Source organism: Lottia gigantea (genome assembly GCF_000327385.1).
Source record: "Lottia gigantea unplaced genomic scaffold LOTGIsca_38, whole genome shotgun sequence".
Taxonomy (NCBI): domain Eukaryota; kingdom Metazoa; phylum Mollusca; class Gastropoda; family Lottiidae; genus Lottia; species Lottia gigantea.
In genome coordinates this window covers 1,919,480-1,938,062 of record NW_008709295.1, presented here as the reverse complement: position 1 = coordinate 1,938,062, position 18,583 = coordinate 1,919,480, and the positions used below count along the sequence as shown (strand labels likewise).

Sequence of the window (18,583 nt, the reverse complement as noted above, 5' to 3'; positions counted from 1 at the left end):
AGCGTATAGAAATTGACTTGCCCGAAGATGAAACTACCAAATTCCGTCAATCTAGGGAGGCCCATTGGATTGAGACATTGAATACAGCAAGACCTATAGGACTAAATATTCATCATAATGTAGGCATAGCACCCTTTGTTGTCCCATTTAATACAACCAGCATCGAGCAAGCAAGATAGTTCATGCCCACTATAAGAGCCTTCAAGAGAAATTCCCCCATGTCTATAAGCAGAAAATGATAGTTGCATATTCAAAAAATAAGAACTTAAATGATAATATTGTTCATAGTAAACTAAAAACAATCAGTACATAACAGATACTATACTTCTCGCCCATCGGGCGAGTTATTTTTTCTAATTTCAGATCAGAATAAGAACAGAAGAAAACCCAATATCAAGACCCTTAATCCTAATTTCTAAATAAAGTGTCTGCTCCACCCTAGGCCTGTACATTTGGGAGAATCAAACCCTCCCTTCCCCGAAATCTAATCATTTCAACCTCGACGACCATTCAATAGACGATCTCGCCCTAATCCCAATTAAGCGTATAGAAATTGACTTGCCCGAAGATGAAACTACCAAATTCCGTCAATCTAGGGAAGCCCATTGGATTGAGACATTGAATACAGCAAGACCTATAGGACTAAATATTCATCATAATGTAGGCATAGCACTCTTTGTTGTCCCGTTTAATACAACCAGCAAGCAAGATAGTTCATGCCCACTATAAGAGCCTTCAAGAGAAATTCCCCCATGTCTATAAGCAGAAAATGATAGTTGCATATTCAAAAAATAAGAACTTAAATGATAATATTGTTCATAGTAAACTAAAAACAATCAGTACATAACAGATACTATACTTCTCGCCCATCGGGCGAGTTATTTTTTCTAATTTCAGATCAGAATAAGAACAGAAGAAAACCCAATATCAAGACCCTTAATCCTAATTTCTAAATAAAGTGTCTGCTTCACCCTAGGCCTGTACATTTGGGAGAATCAAACCCTCCCTTCCCCGAAATCTAGTGTATGTCCACGCTGTAGTCCAATATTTTCTAAAGTGCAATATATACAACAGTTATTATAAATAATGGTTCAAGCTAACCTTAATTTGTGAACCAACTTCATTTCGTTTTATGATAATGTAGTTATAACAGGTTTCTTGTAATTTTTCTTGTCATGCGGAGCGCGATTTAATGCTTTTATAATGTCGTTCGCTCCATCAAAAATGTCCACTTTTACCCTCGTTTTGCCATCCGATTTAGCATACACTGCACCATTGAAGTACCATGCCCCTTCAACCAGTTCCATCTTTTTCAGTCTATTTATTAAATGTGCGTTTAAGATTGTTAAGTCATCAAATACCTTGATATTATTTTTGAAGAATTCTGCACGATTTATCATGCTATTGCGTTTAATTTTCTAGTTTCTGAATTTCACTATTACAGGCTGGGGCTTGTCTTTATATTTTGATGGAATTCTATGGGCTGCAGTGATATCGTATTGATAGAGTTGAGTTCCTGTTGTATCTTCGATTAAACGTGTTACTTTATCTAGCACTTTTTCGTTTTGTGTTTCCGGAATGTTAAGAATTTTTATATTATTTTTGCGGCTATATTGTTCATTATTGTTGGCCATTTTTATACCAGTATTTTGTCCTTCATAGTTGTCAATTCACCCTTAAGTTTACTAATCTGTTCATAATTTGTATTTGTACGCTCTCTCACCTCATTCGTTTTATCAACTATATCCTTTAAGTCAGATTGAAAAGCATCCTTCACTTGTTTATATATCACACCTATCATATCCCCCATCATTTCTTTCATGTCGTCCTTTGTCATCATTGAATCCATTTTTTGTTTCAAACTGTCAACCACTTCAGAAAATTCAGTTATGTCAATAAGGGGACCCCCTTCTGATTGTGTAGAATTTTCTTTCAATCTTTTTCTTTCACCTCCTGCTTCACTAGCCATGTTTTTGAATTGTCTACCTGACCTATTTTATAAGACAGTAAGTATGTGGCAGGTTGGTTATAAACATAGATTGACCAGCTAATCACTTCAAGCACAAGTGTATAATTGTAACAACTGTTCTACTCTACATTCGTTATGGTCTATTGAACCTTCTAAATCAGTGATAGTTATGTGGTATCGATTTGAAATCCAATTTCACTTGTTTTGCTAGGACGAATTCGCAATTTTCTTCGCATAATCTGATTGTTTGTTGTCTGCTCTACCTCTCTGCATAATTTGGTTAGAAACTATCAATTAATAACTGTACAAACTTGATCAATTGCAGAGTGACTTTTAGGCTGTAACTAACCATCCACCATTTCCACTTGTGTGAATTTTTTAAACAGTTTTGATTTAAGCGTTCTGTTAAATCTTTCTATTACTATAGCCTTTCCCTCGTTATGAGTACAGTAAATTTCAAACCCAAGTGATTTTACGTTTCTGTTTTAAAACTCAGTCCCTGCATCAACCCATTATTTCTTTGGTTCAGACACAACCGATGTTGTCAATAAAATAAAAAATCTTCGAGTTCCCTCTAATGCTATTTTAATTTACATCGACGTTTCTTCTATGTATACCAATATCGATAACACTTCTGGTTTAACGGCAGTTCGTAAAGCTTTTAATAGAAACCCAGATCCAAACAGACCCGACGATGCAATTCTACAGCTTTTAGAGATTTGTCTTAGTCGAAACGATTTCACATTTAATGGTAAAACATATTTACAAACTTCAGGGACAGTAATGGGCAAACGATTCGCCCCTTCGTACGCAAACCTTTTCATGGCAGAGTGGGAACGTGAGGTGTTGCCCCTCTGTCCATTTGACCCACTTTTTTTACGGACGCTTTTTGGATAACATTTTAATGGTTTGGGCTTATTCTATCGAACAGTTTTGGGAATTCTTTGAAATAAAAAATTCCATCTTAGCACAGATAGCAGCTAAAACAGACTTCATGCCGAAGTACCTCCAGGTTTAAGAAGTGCTCCATGTTTGTCCAGTAGATGCAAAACATGTCCCTTTTACATCAGAAACTCATTATTGTGTAAGCAACTCTACGAATTAAAGGTACCCGACCCAGGAACATCTAACATGTGAACATTCGAATGTAATATATTTAATTTCATGCAAGAAATGTCCCAAACAATATGTAGGAGAGACTAAGAATAATTTATGAACACGTTTTAATGCTCAGAGGTCGGACATCAAATTAAAGAAAGACAAGCCTGTTTCTAATCATTTCAACTTCGACGACCATTCAATAGACATCCTAATCCCAATTGAGCGTATAGAAATTGACTTGCCCGAAAATGAAACTACCAAATTCCGTCAATCTAGGGAAGTCCATTGGATTGAGACATTGAGTACAGCAAGACCTATAGGACTAAATATTCATCATAATATAAGCATAACACCCTTTGTTGTCCCGTTCAATACAACCAGCAATCGAGCAAGCAAGATAGTTCATGCCCACTTTAAGAGCCTTCAAGAGAAATTCCCCCATGTCTATAAACAGAAAATGATAGTTGCATAATATATTCAAAAGAACTGAAGTGATAATATTGTTCATAGTAAACTAAAAACAATCAGTACATAACAGATACTATACTTCTCGCCCACCGGGCGAGTCATTTTCTCTAATTTCAGATCAGAATAAGAACAGAAGAAAACTCAATATAAAAAAACTGCAGGTGAAAGAGTTATGACAGATATATGTTAATTTTATTTCTTTAAAAATGGGCGATTGGAATAATATTATAAAAAGAAACAGACAATATATCAAAGCTAAGAATAAAATAAAGACTTAAGTTGGATTAACGGAAAATCTACAAACTCTATTTCAACCAATATTAAAATTTTAAGAGGATATTAAAAAGAAATTAGACACGCCTCGTATAGAGCCTCATATAGATCACCCCAAACCGATTGAATATGGTGGTTTTTAGGACATTAGATGATATAAAACGTTATTTTCCAAATCCAAACCCAGATTTACCAAAGAGCATTACACCAATTGTTGATAATGAAGGGTTATTGTTTAATGGATTTAGAATACGATTTAATAAAATTCACCACAATTCAAAATCGATACAAAAAACTTTATATTTACATTAACAGAAGGATTAATAGATTTAATGAATGGTGGGGATGTTGATATTGCCGATTATAAGAATTAAGTAGAATACTCAAAATTTCTACATATGATAAGAAAGACGGGACCCGAAACAAGAAGATTAAAAGAAGTTGATCTATATATAAGAGTTATTGACCAAGATGATCAATATGACGAAGCAGATGATTATAATGAAGACCATTCAATCACAGAAGAAATAGACTAACGGGATGATATGGTGGCATCTGGACAAGGTATATCGTTTTGATCCGATAACAACGAGGAATTACTTAATAGATTACAAATAATATTAGTAGCCAAGAAAGAAGGTCATCGATCAATGAGACAATATAATGAAGTAAATTGTATATTAAAAAGACTCCTAGAGAAAAAAATCATCACAAAAGAAGATTATAAAAATGTCATTGAAAATAGTCATTGAAAAATGCCAAATAAAGAACAGTTATTCGTTATAACCTCAAATAAATCAGACATTAAATTGTCTGAGAATGATATTGAATTAATATTCACTGTAATTTAATAAACGGTCGATTTTTCAATAAACACAAACGTCAGATTATTTACAGTATTCCAACATTCACTGTACCGATTGGATATAGAATTATGGAGAAACCATTTCAAACATATTTACCACTTAATTCGTTCATGATTAAAGATATAAATCTGGAAATCAAAGATGGTAAAAATAGGTTTATTGATTTTGGTAACGAGGAAATTGTAATTCAACTTCATTTAAAACAAAAGAACTAAACTTATTGAGTAATTAATCACTCTTCATTCTCTTCTTGAATAGTTAGGTAATCATCAAATTCATAGTTTTCATCAAAAGTATACTCATTTTTATCACTATAAGGATACATAATTCCTTCACTGTTTGGTGGTTTTCTCTTTACAAGATTCAAATAACTTCTAAAAACTTTCATTTGTTTATCATCATCCATTGGAATAACTACTCCATTTGTGAAACTTTTTCCCATGTTTTATTAAATTCATTCGACACATCATGTCCGCTTGCTAACTGAATATAATCTTCTACACTTGTCTTATCATTAGAATAACCCTTTAAAACCTCTTTTCTTTTAAAACACCATCAGAAGTTAGAATGATATTGTATCTAAATATAAACCAAATATGATTCCACCATCACCGTAAGTATTCTTGCATTTACAATATTCATTTTCAGATACCAACCCAGCTTGATTTAAGTTGTCCCAATTACTAGATGAAATGTATAAACTATCGGTATGGTATATTTCAGGTTTATAAAATCCATTTATTACATGAATGAAATTATTCATTATTTTTTTTTACTGTGAGATAAAACGAATGATCCCAAATGACTAGGTGTTAGTCGTGTAATCAGCAGTAATCTCTTTTTCTTCAATTTCTATTTCAACGAAATATTGAGCATCATTTATTTTCTCATAGTTTTTAATATGTGAGTCGAAGTTAGCCTGTAAAGTTACTTCATTCCATAAATGATTACTCGTGGTTCTATCCTTCTGAATAGATTTACCAAACAGGGAAGTACCTAATAATGTCATGCAATTACTACCCACAATATTACCTCCTCGTTTATATTTATTTCTAAGATCTCTTAAAATTAAAATATAATCTCTATATGGGTTTTAAAATTTTCTTTGTATACTATACCATCTAATATTCTAATTATTCGTCCACCGGCTTTAACTATTTCTTGAATATCAACCGCTGTTAAAACTTCTGTAACAGAAACCATTTCTAAACCTGATTTAAGTGTCAGTTTCGTGTTTACCTTCTTTATTCGTGAAAGTGATTTTATCTTTTGCTGGTATCAATTGGAAGAACATGTTTTTGGGATAGTCAAACCACACTGTTAAAATAGCTGTTCTAGGTCTAAATCTTTGTTTATTGAAGGGTTTTACAAATTCTTTTTCTTCTTCTGGTAGAAACGGTCTAGCACTTTCTGCTTTTGGATATTCACTGTCTAAATCTGATATTGCTGAAGCGTACAAACCGTTAGCATCAAATGCCATTAGTTTATTGCAGTTTTTTTTTTAAGTTTTGAATTAACTTCTGTTTTGTCTTTTGTGCTTGCGCTGTATTCTTTCAATAAACCAATTATGTTATCACTTCGTGTTTCACTTTGTGAAATATCACTTCGTGTATCATTTCGTGTATCACTTTGTGATATATCACTTCGTGTATCACTTTGTGATATATCACTTCGTGTATCACTTCTTGTTTCACTTTGTGAAATATCACTTCGTATAAATTCCTTTAATACATTACAAATTTCATCCATTTTGGTCGTTTCAAATGATTTTCTATTTGCTGAAACTCTTCCTCCTTATATAGCAGGAGCCCAGAGGGGTCAGCCTAGCTGAAAAACTAACCAATTCTTATATGTATCACTATTCTCCATGGACATTCCCTTTAAAGGAAATGGACGTCTGCCGGGCATGCATTGGTGGGTGTGGCCAGGAGAGGTCAAAGAAGAGTACCATTAAGATAGGCTAGTTCAGCTTGTCAAATAACTAATAGAAACTAGTACCAAAGTGGTCAGCATATAGCCATATACTATAAATGACTTTTGCCAGACATTTCCAGTGGTGGACTGTGTCCGCCAGACAATGATATCCGATACAAGAAAATTGAGCTAGATCAGCTTATGAGCTAACTGCATGAAACCTTTTGTAAAATCTTCGTCTTTAACATGTGTATCAAGAATGACCACTGCCAGACATTTTCTGTGGTGGAAAACCCCTGCCAGACGCCCCCAAATGACCCCACCCCCTAAAATAACCTAGGTTAGCCCATGAGCTAACCGCATGAAACCTTTTGTAAAATATTCGTCTTTAACATGTGTATCAAGAATGACCACTGCCAGACATTTTCTGTGGTGGAAAACCCCTGCCAGACGCCCCCAAATGACCCCACCCCCTAAAATAATATTAAATCGTCTGATATAATGTCTTATAAAATGTTTCGGAACCATTCTAGTAGTTTCATACCATTCTTCTTCAACCATTTCTTTATCGTTATGATACAAATAATACCAACCCTTACAAGATAAAGCTTGAGCCGTTAGATTATTGGACATATTTTGGTTTACAACTTCTTCCGTGACTTGGTTATATTTTATCAAACAAGCTCCAAGACATAGGGTATCCCTTTTTGCATATGGTTCCCATTTATGTCTTAAAGATTCCCAGTTATCTTTGGTGTATTTAGCAATGTCAACATCCATGGTCTTTCTCAAATTCATTGGTAGATTAGATAAATTACCCCAGGCCGCTAAACTAGATGTTTCATGTTGATAGGAACATGTGAAATTAATATGTTGTAAATAATTATTATTACCTGTTATTTCTTTCTGTCTTTTCCATTTGTAAATCTTCAACTGTGTATGGATTAGATAAAGGTAAAGATAGAATTGCTCTGTGTGCTTTAACTGGGCATTGCGTTAGTTTTTTTTATATTTTTAAGCACGATCCAGTTATCAAAACCGCTACCGTTATGAGAAATTAATATTAATCTCTTTCTATCATATTGACCTAAATATTTCAACATTTGATCTATACAATCTGTACCTACAAATATTTCTACTATATTCATTAGTTTATCATAAAATTCTTCTGGAACATTATCAGTGGGATTCAGATTTGGAAAGATATTTTTTATTCTGTCTAACATTTTTCTTAGTTTTTCTAAATTAATTAATGTACACGCATAAGGAATTGCTTTACGCGTTTCACTTTCTGAATATGTTTCACAATCCCAAGCAAATAACCCACCATCACTTATACTTGAAAACACGTTAAGTTTCAGTGGTGAAACCTGTGTTACTGCGTTATCGTCTCTACACGTTTTCCACACTTGTTCATAATTATCTTCTATTTCATTAATACCCACACTTTTTTTTGTTTCTTCTTATAAGACAGAAATGTGAGTTGTGTAAATATAAAACCCCATCTAATTCCTCTTTTACAATTGTGAGGCGCAAATTTCTACTATTATGAGTATAAATTTGAAATGAAGTATCACTTTCTTATTGAATTCATTAATTCTAGCAGATGTCATCACTCCTTTTCTATTTGCTTTTGAGAAACCATTGATTAAAATTTGAAATTCATTTGTTAAATCTTTGTTTAAAACATAATTTACACATTTGATAAAACAGTTACCGTCTGTTGCTATGTAACAATTTTTACCTATATATTCATTTATCTTTTTAAGTAGTTCAGTTCCTCTTCCAACTTTTGATCTTTTAATTTCTTTAAAATTGTCTTTACGTAAAAGGAGTCTTCCTGTAAAATACCAATCAGAAGCATCAGATTCTAAATCCATTTTAGAAAAGATTGAGTGAAAAGATTTAGCATTGAAACCAATAAGATGCATATTTTGTTTGAGTTTCCATCTTGATTATCTCTGCATCTATTTCAATTTTTCTTTAAATATTTAAAATTTTAAAATAATCTTGATAATATTTGAAAATTAATGTTTCATCATCATTAAGTTCAATTGACATATATGTTTTTAAATTATCTATTATCAAAATTATCAAACTGTATATGTAGTCCACAGGGTGAAATAGTTTAAAGTTGATTCATCCAAAAACTCTCCCTGTATAGTCTTGAACTTTTAGGGTTGGTGTCTTCTTCTGCGATGACCTTTTCAACGGGCACCACCTTCATATCTGCGAGGGAATGGTGAGAGAGTTGAAATGGTTCCCATTAGGTTTATCCAGATGATGGGAGATGTCGAAATGATGGCCGTTAATTCTTTCTCTCAAAGAGTTTTTAGTTTCGCCTATGTATTGTAAATGACATTTGTGGCATGAAATTGGGTAAATGATATTTGTGCTGGTACAAGAAAGCTCACGGTTAATAGGGAATTGTTTACCGTTATGCTTATTAGAGAAAGAATTGGTTGTTAAAATATGCTCGCAGGTTCTACATCTTGTAGATCTGCACGGCCGTGATCCGCAAGATTGATCAGAGTTTACCGGAATGAGGATTGTGTTCCGATTCTCAATTTCTGAAAGAGTTTTGCTTTTAATGCTGCGGAGATATCGTTTTGAATATCCCCGCTCTCGCAATTAACTATAATACATCTACAAGTATATATACCACCAACTTCTTTATTGATAACGTTCAATTATTGATGAAAATATTATAAATTCTTTACCTCGTTGACATTTGTGAATATCAATTTAATATCAATAAATCAGGATAGTATCTTTGTGGGAATGAAAAACTAGTATTAACAAAATATAGTTTTACATATTCAAAGTCTGATGTTCTTAAAACGTATAACTCTTTATTGTGTGTGCTTTTTGTGGAGTTGGATTTCTTATGATGTTCATCGATGGTGAGTTTTCCGTCTCTAATATCATATCAAAATCACGTATTGAAATAATATCGTTGTCATTGTCTGGTATTATTGACATTCTAAAGGTGTCTATATATTTTCAATTTGTTTTAATTTCATACATATGATTAGGCTTGTTGTTTTCATCGTTAACTTCCAAATCTTTATTTACCATCTTTGATGAATTCGAAATATCTTACGAGCGTTAAAATAGTGAGATGGATGAGAGAAGAAGATTGAATCGACTTTTACAGGAAAAAGAATTTCAATTAGAGCCTTACCTCGGAAAATAAAGTTTCCTGAATCATCAAATATGTTTTTAACGTTTTCACTTATATATGAAAATACTTTTATTTTTAATATAAATCCATATCCTTCCAATTGATATGTTGTTTCACGTGTAGGAATACGCTCAGTATTTATCACACTCAAAACTGGAAGATTGAAATAATATGATTTCTTATTTTCCATGAGTTTGTTTTCTAATGCGGCTATATTTTTTTCCTGTTTTTAAACTTCATTATTAATATTATTTTATTATATTAATATTAATCTCTGTTGTTGATTGCGCTATAACCAATATTTTGTATCTGTTGTTTAATATTTGTTAGTTCTTTTTGTAATTCAGTTGCCTGTTGCCATTTATCTTCACTTATACCTGGATTAATATTATCTATTAATTGTTTAAGATCTATTATTTGTTTTGTTATCTTATCATCTAATTTAGATATTAATGAAGTTCAAGTTTGTAAAGTTTTATCTGCTACATTTAGAAGTTGTTGTTTAATAGCATCTATTTCACTGTTATCATTGAGTTTGGTTTCTACTTTAATTTATCTTCACTTGCACCTGGATTAATATTACCTATTAATTGTTTAAGATCTATTTTTTGTTTTATAACCTTATCATCTAAATTAGATATTAATGATTTTAAATTTTGTAATTGACTTTTTGAATAGCGACTATTTCACTATTATCATTAAGTTTAGTTTCTAATGCGGCTAATTCATCTTCATTCATACCTGGAATAATATTATCTATTATTTGTTTATTAAGTTAATTGAGTTTTATCTACTACATTAAGTAATTGTTTATTAATAGCAACTATTTCCTATTGTATTTCACTATTATCAATAAGTTTAGTTTCTAATGTGGTTAATTTATCTTCACTTATACCTGGATTAATATTCGTTATTAGTTGTTTAAGATCTATTTTTTGTTTTGTAATCTTATCATCTAAATTATATATTAATGAACTTAAAGTCTGTAATTGAGTTTTATCTACTACATTTAGAAGTTGTTCTTCAATAAAATTTGTTGTTGTTACTTCTTGTTGTAATTTAGTATCATCAATAAAATCTTTATTATTTATTTGTCGTTTGAAGTATCTTTTCACATCGCCTATTCTTTCTTTTAAATGTTCTTTATCTACTTCAATTAAATTTAATTGATCCATTAAATATTTCTTGTGAATAGCATCATTATCATTTTCAGGAGACTTTAAATTAGTTATGGTAAAATTATTCATGTCTAAATCACCTTGAAGTGTGTGTCTCCAATTTGTTCTACAAAATAAGGTTTTGCTTTATTATTTAGGTAAAGAACCTAATCCAAATTTATTCGCCATTTTTATTAAGTTAAATTTATTATAATTTCTTCAAACTGTTTTTCTAAATTTAATTGATCCATTAAATATTTCTTGTGAATAGCATCATTATCATTTTCAGGAGACTTTAAATTAGTTATGATAAAATTATTCATATCTAAATCACCTTGAAGTGTGTCTCCAATTTGTTCTACAAAATAAGGTTTTGCTTTATTATTTAGGTAAAGAACCTAATCCAAATTTATTCGCCATTTTTATTAAGTTAAATTTATTACTATTTCTTCAAACTGTTTTCTTAAACTTAATTGATATAAAACCCAAAGTGAAAGTTGACCACAAAACTTTTGTTCAGGTAATTGAATTTGAAATGTTGAACATTTGATTGGTTGATTAGTCAGTTTCACTGATTGAATTATCTCTTCAGATGGTTCTAATCCAAAAGTATCGAAGAAATAAAAGTTATTTAAAGAGTTTTTGTATAAAGCAGAGTGATGAACTCCATTTTGGTCTGAAGTATGTATATTTGTTATCGCATAAAATTAACCTTTCTTATCCTTAAAATTATTTATTTCATCTCTCATACAATAACTACAGCCTTACCCTCGTTATGCGTGCTGTAAATTTCGAACCACAGAGATTTCATATTCTTGTTATAAAATAAACTTCCTTTATCTACCCATAACTTTTGAGGTCCTCTGTCAGATTGATTCATTATTGTTTCAAATGCGTGTTTGACTGATAAACCGTTTTGTTTTTGAGAGGAATAACCCAAGTATATCTTGCGTACAAATCTATAACGGTTAAACAATATTTATATCCTCTTTCAACTGGCATATGAATTAAATCAGCTGACCATATTTCATCTAGATCAAAAGTTTTTAGTTTTTCTAAATTCTTTGTGTATTTCATCTTCTATTCCCATACCCATTTTCATCTTTGCTTTTACCAGTTTTATAATCAATGCTCTTTGCATTCTCTCTTTGAAAGTTGGATTTAGAATATTTTCATGTTCGATTATCATTTGTCTGTCTGCTTCGTGTCTGGATGTTATGTCTTTATTTCTGTATAAACTACCATGTTTAAGTGCAGCAGCGTCAACTCTATTGACGGGTTCTTCACCTGGGTTTCGTTTATCGTTTTGATCTAATCGTAGATCTAACCTTGGACCACTGTAATTATGACCGGGCAGATGTTTTCTCCGGGGTATTTTGCCTATGGAAATCCAGGAAGAGAACCTAATGATTTTTGAATGTCAGAACCGAAATAAGTTTTAGGAGTTTGAGCAATTATCATAGACATTTTTATCCAATTATTTTAAAACCATCGCCTTTTTTATTTTCTAGTCTTTTATGTCGCATTTCTCTTATATGTTGTAATTCTTTCAACTCGTTAGATCTTTTCACTGCTTCGCTTATATTTACTCCTGCTTTTGCAACAGATCCTAGAGCTTGGACAGCTGAGGAAATAAGGGTTTATTGTTTGAGACAAAGTTGGCTACTTTTGGGATGAGAGATGATAGAGCTGAGAAGAAACCATCTCCTTCGAATTTGTGTTGTTCGTGTTTTAAAATTAAACTCATTCTGTTTTTAAATGAATTTATTTAATGAAGAAATGTACTTCTAGTTTTTATATTTAATAAATATTCAACTATTGAGCAAAGAAACGATTGGGGCCAACATAGAAGTATATGTAATTGGGGCACAAAAACGAAGTTTTTGTGTATTATTTGAAGGTGATGATGAAATGTAGAGTAGATGTTTTATATTATGGGTGTGAGAGCTTTCAGATTATAAGCATTCATATGTATGGAAATGGAATGAATTGGAATTAAATACATGAGTGCTTACAATCTAAAAGTTCTATTACTACTTTTGTTCAAAAAATGGACTATGCAAACAATTACCTCATCCATTTGGTCAGTTTCTGTTAAAAGCTCAGTTGTTTCAGCTTAACAGTTCAAAAAATGGAACGGGTTTTAGAATTTTTCAATTTTTGTCATTGACCTTGGTTCTATATTTATATCATATTTGATGCCCAACGTAAGCTTCCGCTTTTGTAGCCGTTATATCTCGTGACCTTTTGTTGACCTAACCATTTACATTGTCAAAGGTCATTGACTTTCGCTATTCGCTGATACCTTCATTTCTGATGTCTGACAACTACTTCCTTCATGTTTCACAATCTTCCAAACATGGAAAATGTCGTTAATTTAGACTGTTCTGGTACGTGACCTAGTTAACCCAGAAGGTTGATTTTGTCAGAGTCTCTTTCAATTTACCACAGGAGCAAAGTCTCACTCTGTGCCAAGTGTGGCTCTAGTTCATTTCATTTTCATTGTTAAAAATGTATTAAATTATTTTGCTTTTCATTTCAGGGAAGGGGAATTATGAAAACATATTGGTTACGATGGAAAGGACAATCAATAGATTTATCAACAAGCTATGAAACAGATGGGTGTAACATGTTACCAAGTCATAAGACGCCGCCCTTATCCTACGAAAATGTAAGGAGATCCACCGTAACGTTCACGCCGGAAATGGACATACGTTCCGCAAGAAGTTATAAGTCGTTTGTCGATAGTGCTGTTCATACTGATCGAGAGCTAAATCAGAAGTATGAAATACCTACCAAAATCAGATTTGGAAATTCAAAAGAAAAACATTTTATGAAACCAACAAAAACAGCCGATGTTCGACCCAAAAGTTCGCAAATACATGTCACGATTCCGAGTACAGCAAATAGTCGAACTTGTTGCATTCTATAAGCTATAAACTATTCAGTTTCTTTTAAGAAGTCAGACTAAAAAGCAGGTTCATTTCCATACATTATACAGTTGTGTGATATTTACATCATTTAAATCCCTGTATTAAAACGGCAACCAAGTAGCCGAATAGATGAGCTGAGTTTATTTGAAAGTACAAAGAATCCCGCTGTGGGACATTTTTTTTATGGCGAATTGAAATCCACGAATTCACTCATTTTAACTGGAAAATCAGAATCGTCACATTAATTTTTGACCTGAAAAAATAAATTCGCAAAGAAATGATTTTTATACGTCAACATTATAATGTGGCCGTATATTGTCGTCTTCCCTGTCCGTCCGTAATAGGCTTGTGATCACGATAGAGACTACAGATCTTATCATTTATAATTATGAGAATTTGGTCAAATTCGAATTTGACAATTTCTCGATAAACGTTTTTTGAGTATTGCCCTTTGCGTATTAAAATCACGTCAACATTTGTTTATGAACATAATCGACACTAAAGTTTTCATCTGATTGTAATGAAATTTGGTATGGTCATCTATAACAATCAGATCTTGGTCAAATTCGAATTTGATGACAAGTTAGATTTTTGGTATGATTTGATACAGATTGGTGGCCGCCCTTGACACACTGAAAATTTTTCAGGGAAGTGTGCGTATCCTGCTTGGCAATCACTTGCTGTTTGCATGCCTAGTAGACCTCCCAGAAAATGTCCTAAACCCTCAAGAATAACAAACATGATGCTCCATTGATTCGATTCAACGCACTCGACCATCATGTAATTGGTAACTAGTGCATGTCAGGTTATATTTATGCAGAACTCTTAAACAGACTTGAAGTACCTCCAGGTTTAAGAAGTGCTCCATGTTTGTCCAGTAGATGCAAAACATGTCTCTTTAAATCAGAAACTCATTATTTTGTAAGAAACTCTACGAATAAAAGGTACCCGATCCAGGAACATCTAACACGTGAACATTCGAATGTAATATATTTAACTAAGAATAATTTACGAACTCGTTTTAATGCTCATAAGTCGGACATCAAATTAAAGAAAGACAATCTAATTTCATTTCCACCTCGACGACCATTCAATAGACGATCTCACCCTAATCCCAATTGAACGCATAGAAATTGACTTGCCCGAAGATGAAACTACCAAATTCCGTCAATCTAGGGAAGCATTGAATTGAGACATTGAATACAGCAAGACCTATAGGACTAAATATTCACCATAATGTAGGCATAGCACCCTTTGTTGTCCCATTCAATACAACCAGCAATCGAGCAAGCACGATAGTTCATGCCCACTATAAGAGCCTTCAAGAGAAATTTCCCTATAAACAGAAAATGATAGTTGTCCACACACCTGTCTTGTTAAATCTCTACCATAATCTATTTTCTCCCCTTCACTGATCAATGATCAAATATAAAATTTGGTTACATCTAAAAAGAACAAGAAGGAATATAGGAGTTTAATATACCATCTAGTTCAAATTGTAAGAAATCTAAAATAAATCTGACTGAAATGTTCAAGAAAAAGTAAATAGATTAGTAATTTTTTAAGATTTATCTTTATCAATGTTATATGTTGGAAATCGAAGAAAAAGATCCTAGTGTATCACAAATTCATCTATGTAAATATATACTCCTCTTCCTAATTCATCTCAAACGTCTTCTTTCAATTCATTAGGATCGTAGATTGTGGATGAATAAGATTAGAATCACACTATAACTACACAGAAACACAATTTGACATCGTGAACTATCAAAATAACTTAATCAGAATCCAATAATCCCTTCATTAGATGGAAGACATGGTGCGTGATGCCAACGAAGGAACAATTAAAACTGCAATTAGAAATTTAATCAATGTCTCAAAATTTGAAAATATTAAATGCTAGAACAGACAAGTTATGGAACTTTTTGGTTTACTCGGACCTAAATTGTTTTACATTGGTCTTCCTTTCAAATTCCATCTTCAAAGAACAATAAATAATGATAGAATATTTTTTGGAAATAACAAATATTCAATTATATGTTCCAGTTATAACCCCAACAATTGAAGTAGAAATAAGACTACTTAATAGTTTGACAAAAGATATTGATATAACATTTTTAAGAAGAAACACATTGGGTCGATAATAATCACAGGTGAGAATTACACATGGCAAACAAACACTACAAAACCAGCAACATATTTATTACTTGGTTTCAAAACTCTTTCGGATTTGCAAGAAAACAATAATAACCTTTTTAGAATAACCGGTTACAACTTTCGAGATCCTAAAATAAAAAGAGTTCAAGTAAGAATGAATAACGAAATTTTTCCAAGATAACCTTTAACAATTGATCCTGGTACTAAAGATTTTAACGAATTATATACAATTTATAAAATTATGAGCGAGTTGTTTGGAAATCTAGTTCAGTGGATTTTGTTTTAAATTATCAAATATTTTCCTTTGATCTCTTTGCCCACAAAGAAGATATGTTCAAAACGGGTGTTTAGCTGTCCATATATATTGAAAAGACAGCAGGAGAAATGGTTGGGTATTGTTTGTTACTAGCAGAGTCTCGTCATATCATAAATATATGGATAGAAAAATGGTAAACCTAAAACAATTACTTATAACGGCAAAAGATACATATATGAAAATCAAGAAGGAAAGGACATTCGCAGTGGTGATGGTTTATTTCTTTCAAAATATCGACAAGGAGACGGTGTTCTACTAAACCCCCACTAAAACTTAATTATTATAAAATGACTTCAAAATTCAAACATTCAGACAGATTTCCACAATTTGTTTCAATCCTGACGACCATGGTTATGTGTTTATTAATACAAGAAAACCAGCAGGACAAAACGTTATGACAAATATTTGTGAGATGTGAAACGTAGAAAACTGATTGGAATAAAATATTTAAAAGAAATAAATAATATATGAAAACTAAAAATCAAATGAAATCTAAAATTGAAGATGAAAGATTATCACAGATGGGATTGGATGAAAATTTATCAACTTTATTTAGTCCTAAATTAAAACAACAAGAGATACAACATACATTAGTAGTCCCGCCTGATGGTGTTTCACATCCCTTACTAGAAATAGAAGATCATCCTGCAAATCAATTTATCACGAGAACATTTAACGTCATTTTTCAGATTTACCAAAGAGTATGATGAGGGCCTAATGTGTACTCGCTTTAGAATAATATTTGGTAAAAAAAACCTTCATATTTAGAGTCGATACAAAACCCTCTATATACACATAAACAGAAGGATTAAAAGATTTAATGAATGATGGGGATGTTTCAATGCCAATTCTACTTATAACTTAAACGTCAGGCACTGAGAAAATAGATTGAAAGAAGTTGACCGACATATAAAAGTTATGAATGAAAATGGTGATCGAATCACACAAGAAGAAATACACGAAACGGAAGATTATGGTCAAGATAGTTCGATCATAAGAGAAATAGACGACTTCGATGATTTTGTAGGAGAAAGTACCACTGGAAAAGGTATAATGTTTTTGTCCGATCATCCTGAACAATTACCTAACCGACTTAATATAATTGTTTAAGCAATAAAACATGGACATCAATCTTATTTTAATGAAATCCACGCCATTTTAAAAAAGATTATTATAAAAATTGTTTTTGACTTGTCGAATTAAATAATGATTATTAAAATGAACGAAAAATTTTTTTTAATAACATCTTAATCCTCGAAAATAAGAGTAACCTTAAGTTGTGAACTTGTTTCTAATAAAAAAAAAATTGGGACTAAAATATTTTTCACTTTATAATTCAATAAGAAATGTCAATAAAAACAACAACCAATTGGAAATTTCAAAACACAATGGAAGAACATTTAAATTATCAACAATAGCACCAGGAAGTTATGAGTATGTTTCCATCAACGATTTTACATCTGAATACGTTGGAAGCCACAAAGGAAAACCCAATATTGAATTCGAAGGTAATTTAAATCTGAACAAAATAAAACTAGTTTTAAGAGACAAACATAAAGTAGGTTTCAATGTGGAAAACTCAATAATATGAATTATTTGGTTCTGATAAGAAATTGTAAAGCAAATCTACACTAAAGTAAATATTGAGAACGACATCGATATCATCAACATTCATTGTAATTTGGTTGATGGAGGTTTTTTCAATAAAGATCCTCTTCACATGTATACCCATTTCAATTAAAATCTCGAAGAAAGCACAACAGAACCTCAGCAACCCTCAACAACATGATGATGGAGTCTAGTATCAACAGCGCAACAATCTTACCACCCTACGAAGAAGAATTCGGACCAGTTGATAATCTTCATTGGTCTCCAGAAACAGCAATTATTTGTTTTGGATACACCAGCTTCAAGCATCGAGTAAGTCTTTGAACTAATAACTGGGGATAAAAATACTGAGAGGCCGCCGCTAGGCCAAACTGTAGTTAACTTGAGACGCAAAATTCTCACACCCCTTCAGCATTCAATCTTGGACCGTGGACTAATGTTTATTCCCACACCAAAGATAGCTAACTTAAATTATCTCCGACCAACCATTGAACGATTTCAACAAAATCTTAGCTGCACATACTGTTTTCGACCCCGCCCCCCCCCCCACGTGGTGCTAGAACAATGTTTATTGTTGCCCCTCTGTCCATTTGACCCACTTTTTTACGGACGCTTTTTGGATGACATTTTTATGGTT

At 32.1% G+C, this 18,583-nt stretch overlaps 4 protein-coding genes across 4 annotated transcripts in view; 1 reads left to right on the top strand and 3 right to left on the bottom strand.

The window, feature by feature from the left end:
* LOTGIDRAFT_163225 (hypothetical protein) overlaps window positions 1-1,969 on the bottom strand; it is a gene marked incomplete at both ends in the record, with an annotated part of 4,379 nt that extends 2,410 nt beyond the window's left edge. The window contains one exon of the mRNA XM_009059286.1: window positions 1,724-1,969. Coding sequence (XP_009057534.1) covers window positions 1,724-1,969 — 246 coding nt within the window. The remainder of the gene's footprint in view (window positions 1-1,723) is intronic.
* Window positions 1,970-5,745: 3,776 nt separating this feature from the next.
* On the bottom strand, window positions 5,746-6,426 carry LOTGIDRAFT_163224 (hypothetical protein; the record flags this gene model as incomplete). The annotated part of the gene is made up of 3 exons (XM_009059285.1): window positions 5,746-5,864; window positions 5,917-6,123; window positions 6,267-6,426. 3 exons carry the CDS (start codon window positions 6,424-6,426, stop codon window positions 5,746-5,748), a joined length of 486 nt encoding a protein of 161 aa, XP_009057533.1.
* Window positions 6,427-10,424: 3,998 nt separating this feature from the next.
* LOTGIDRAFT_163223 (hypothetical protein) lies at window positions 10,425-11,022 on the bottom strand (the record flags this gene model as incomplete). Its single annotated transcript, XM_009059284.1, has 2 exons — window positions 10,425-10,516; window positions 10,671-11,022. The coding sequence occupies 2 exons, from the start codon at window positions 11,020-11,022 to the stop codon at window positions 10,425-10,427; spliced, it is 444 nt and encodes a 147-aa protein (XP_009057532.1).
* Window positions 11,023-12,982: 1,960 nt separating this feature from the next.
* LOTGIDRAFT_163222 (hypothetical protein) lies at window positions 12,983-13,864 on the top strand (the record flags this gene model as incomplete). The annotated part of the gene is made up of 2 exons (XM_009059283.1): window positions 12,983-13,015; window positions 13,475-13,864. The coding sequence occupies 2 exons, from the start codon at window positions 12,983-12,985 to the stop codon at window positions 13,862-13,864; spliced, it is 423 nt and encodes a 140-aa protein (XP_009057531.1).
* Between the last annotated feature and the right edge of the window lie 4,719 nt (window positions 13,865-18,583).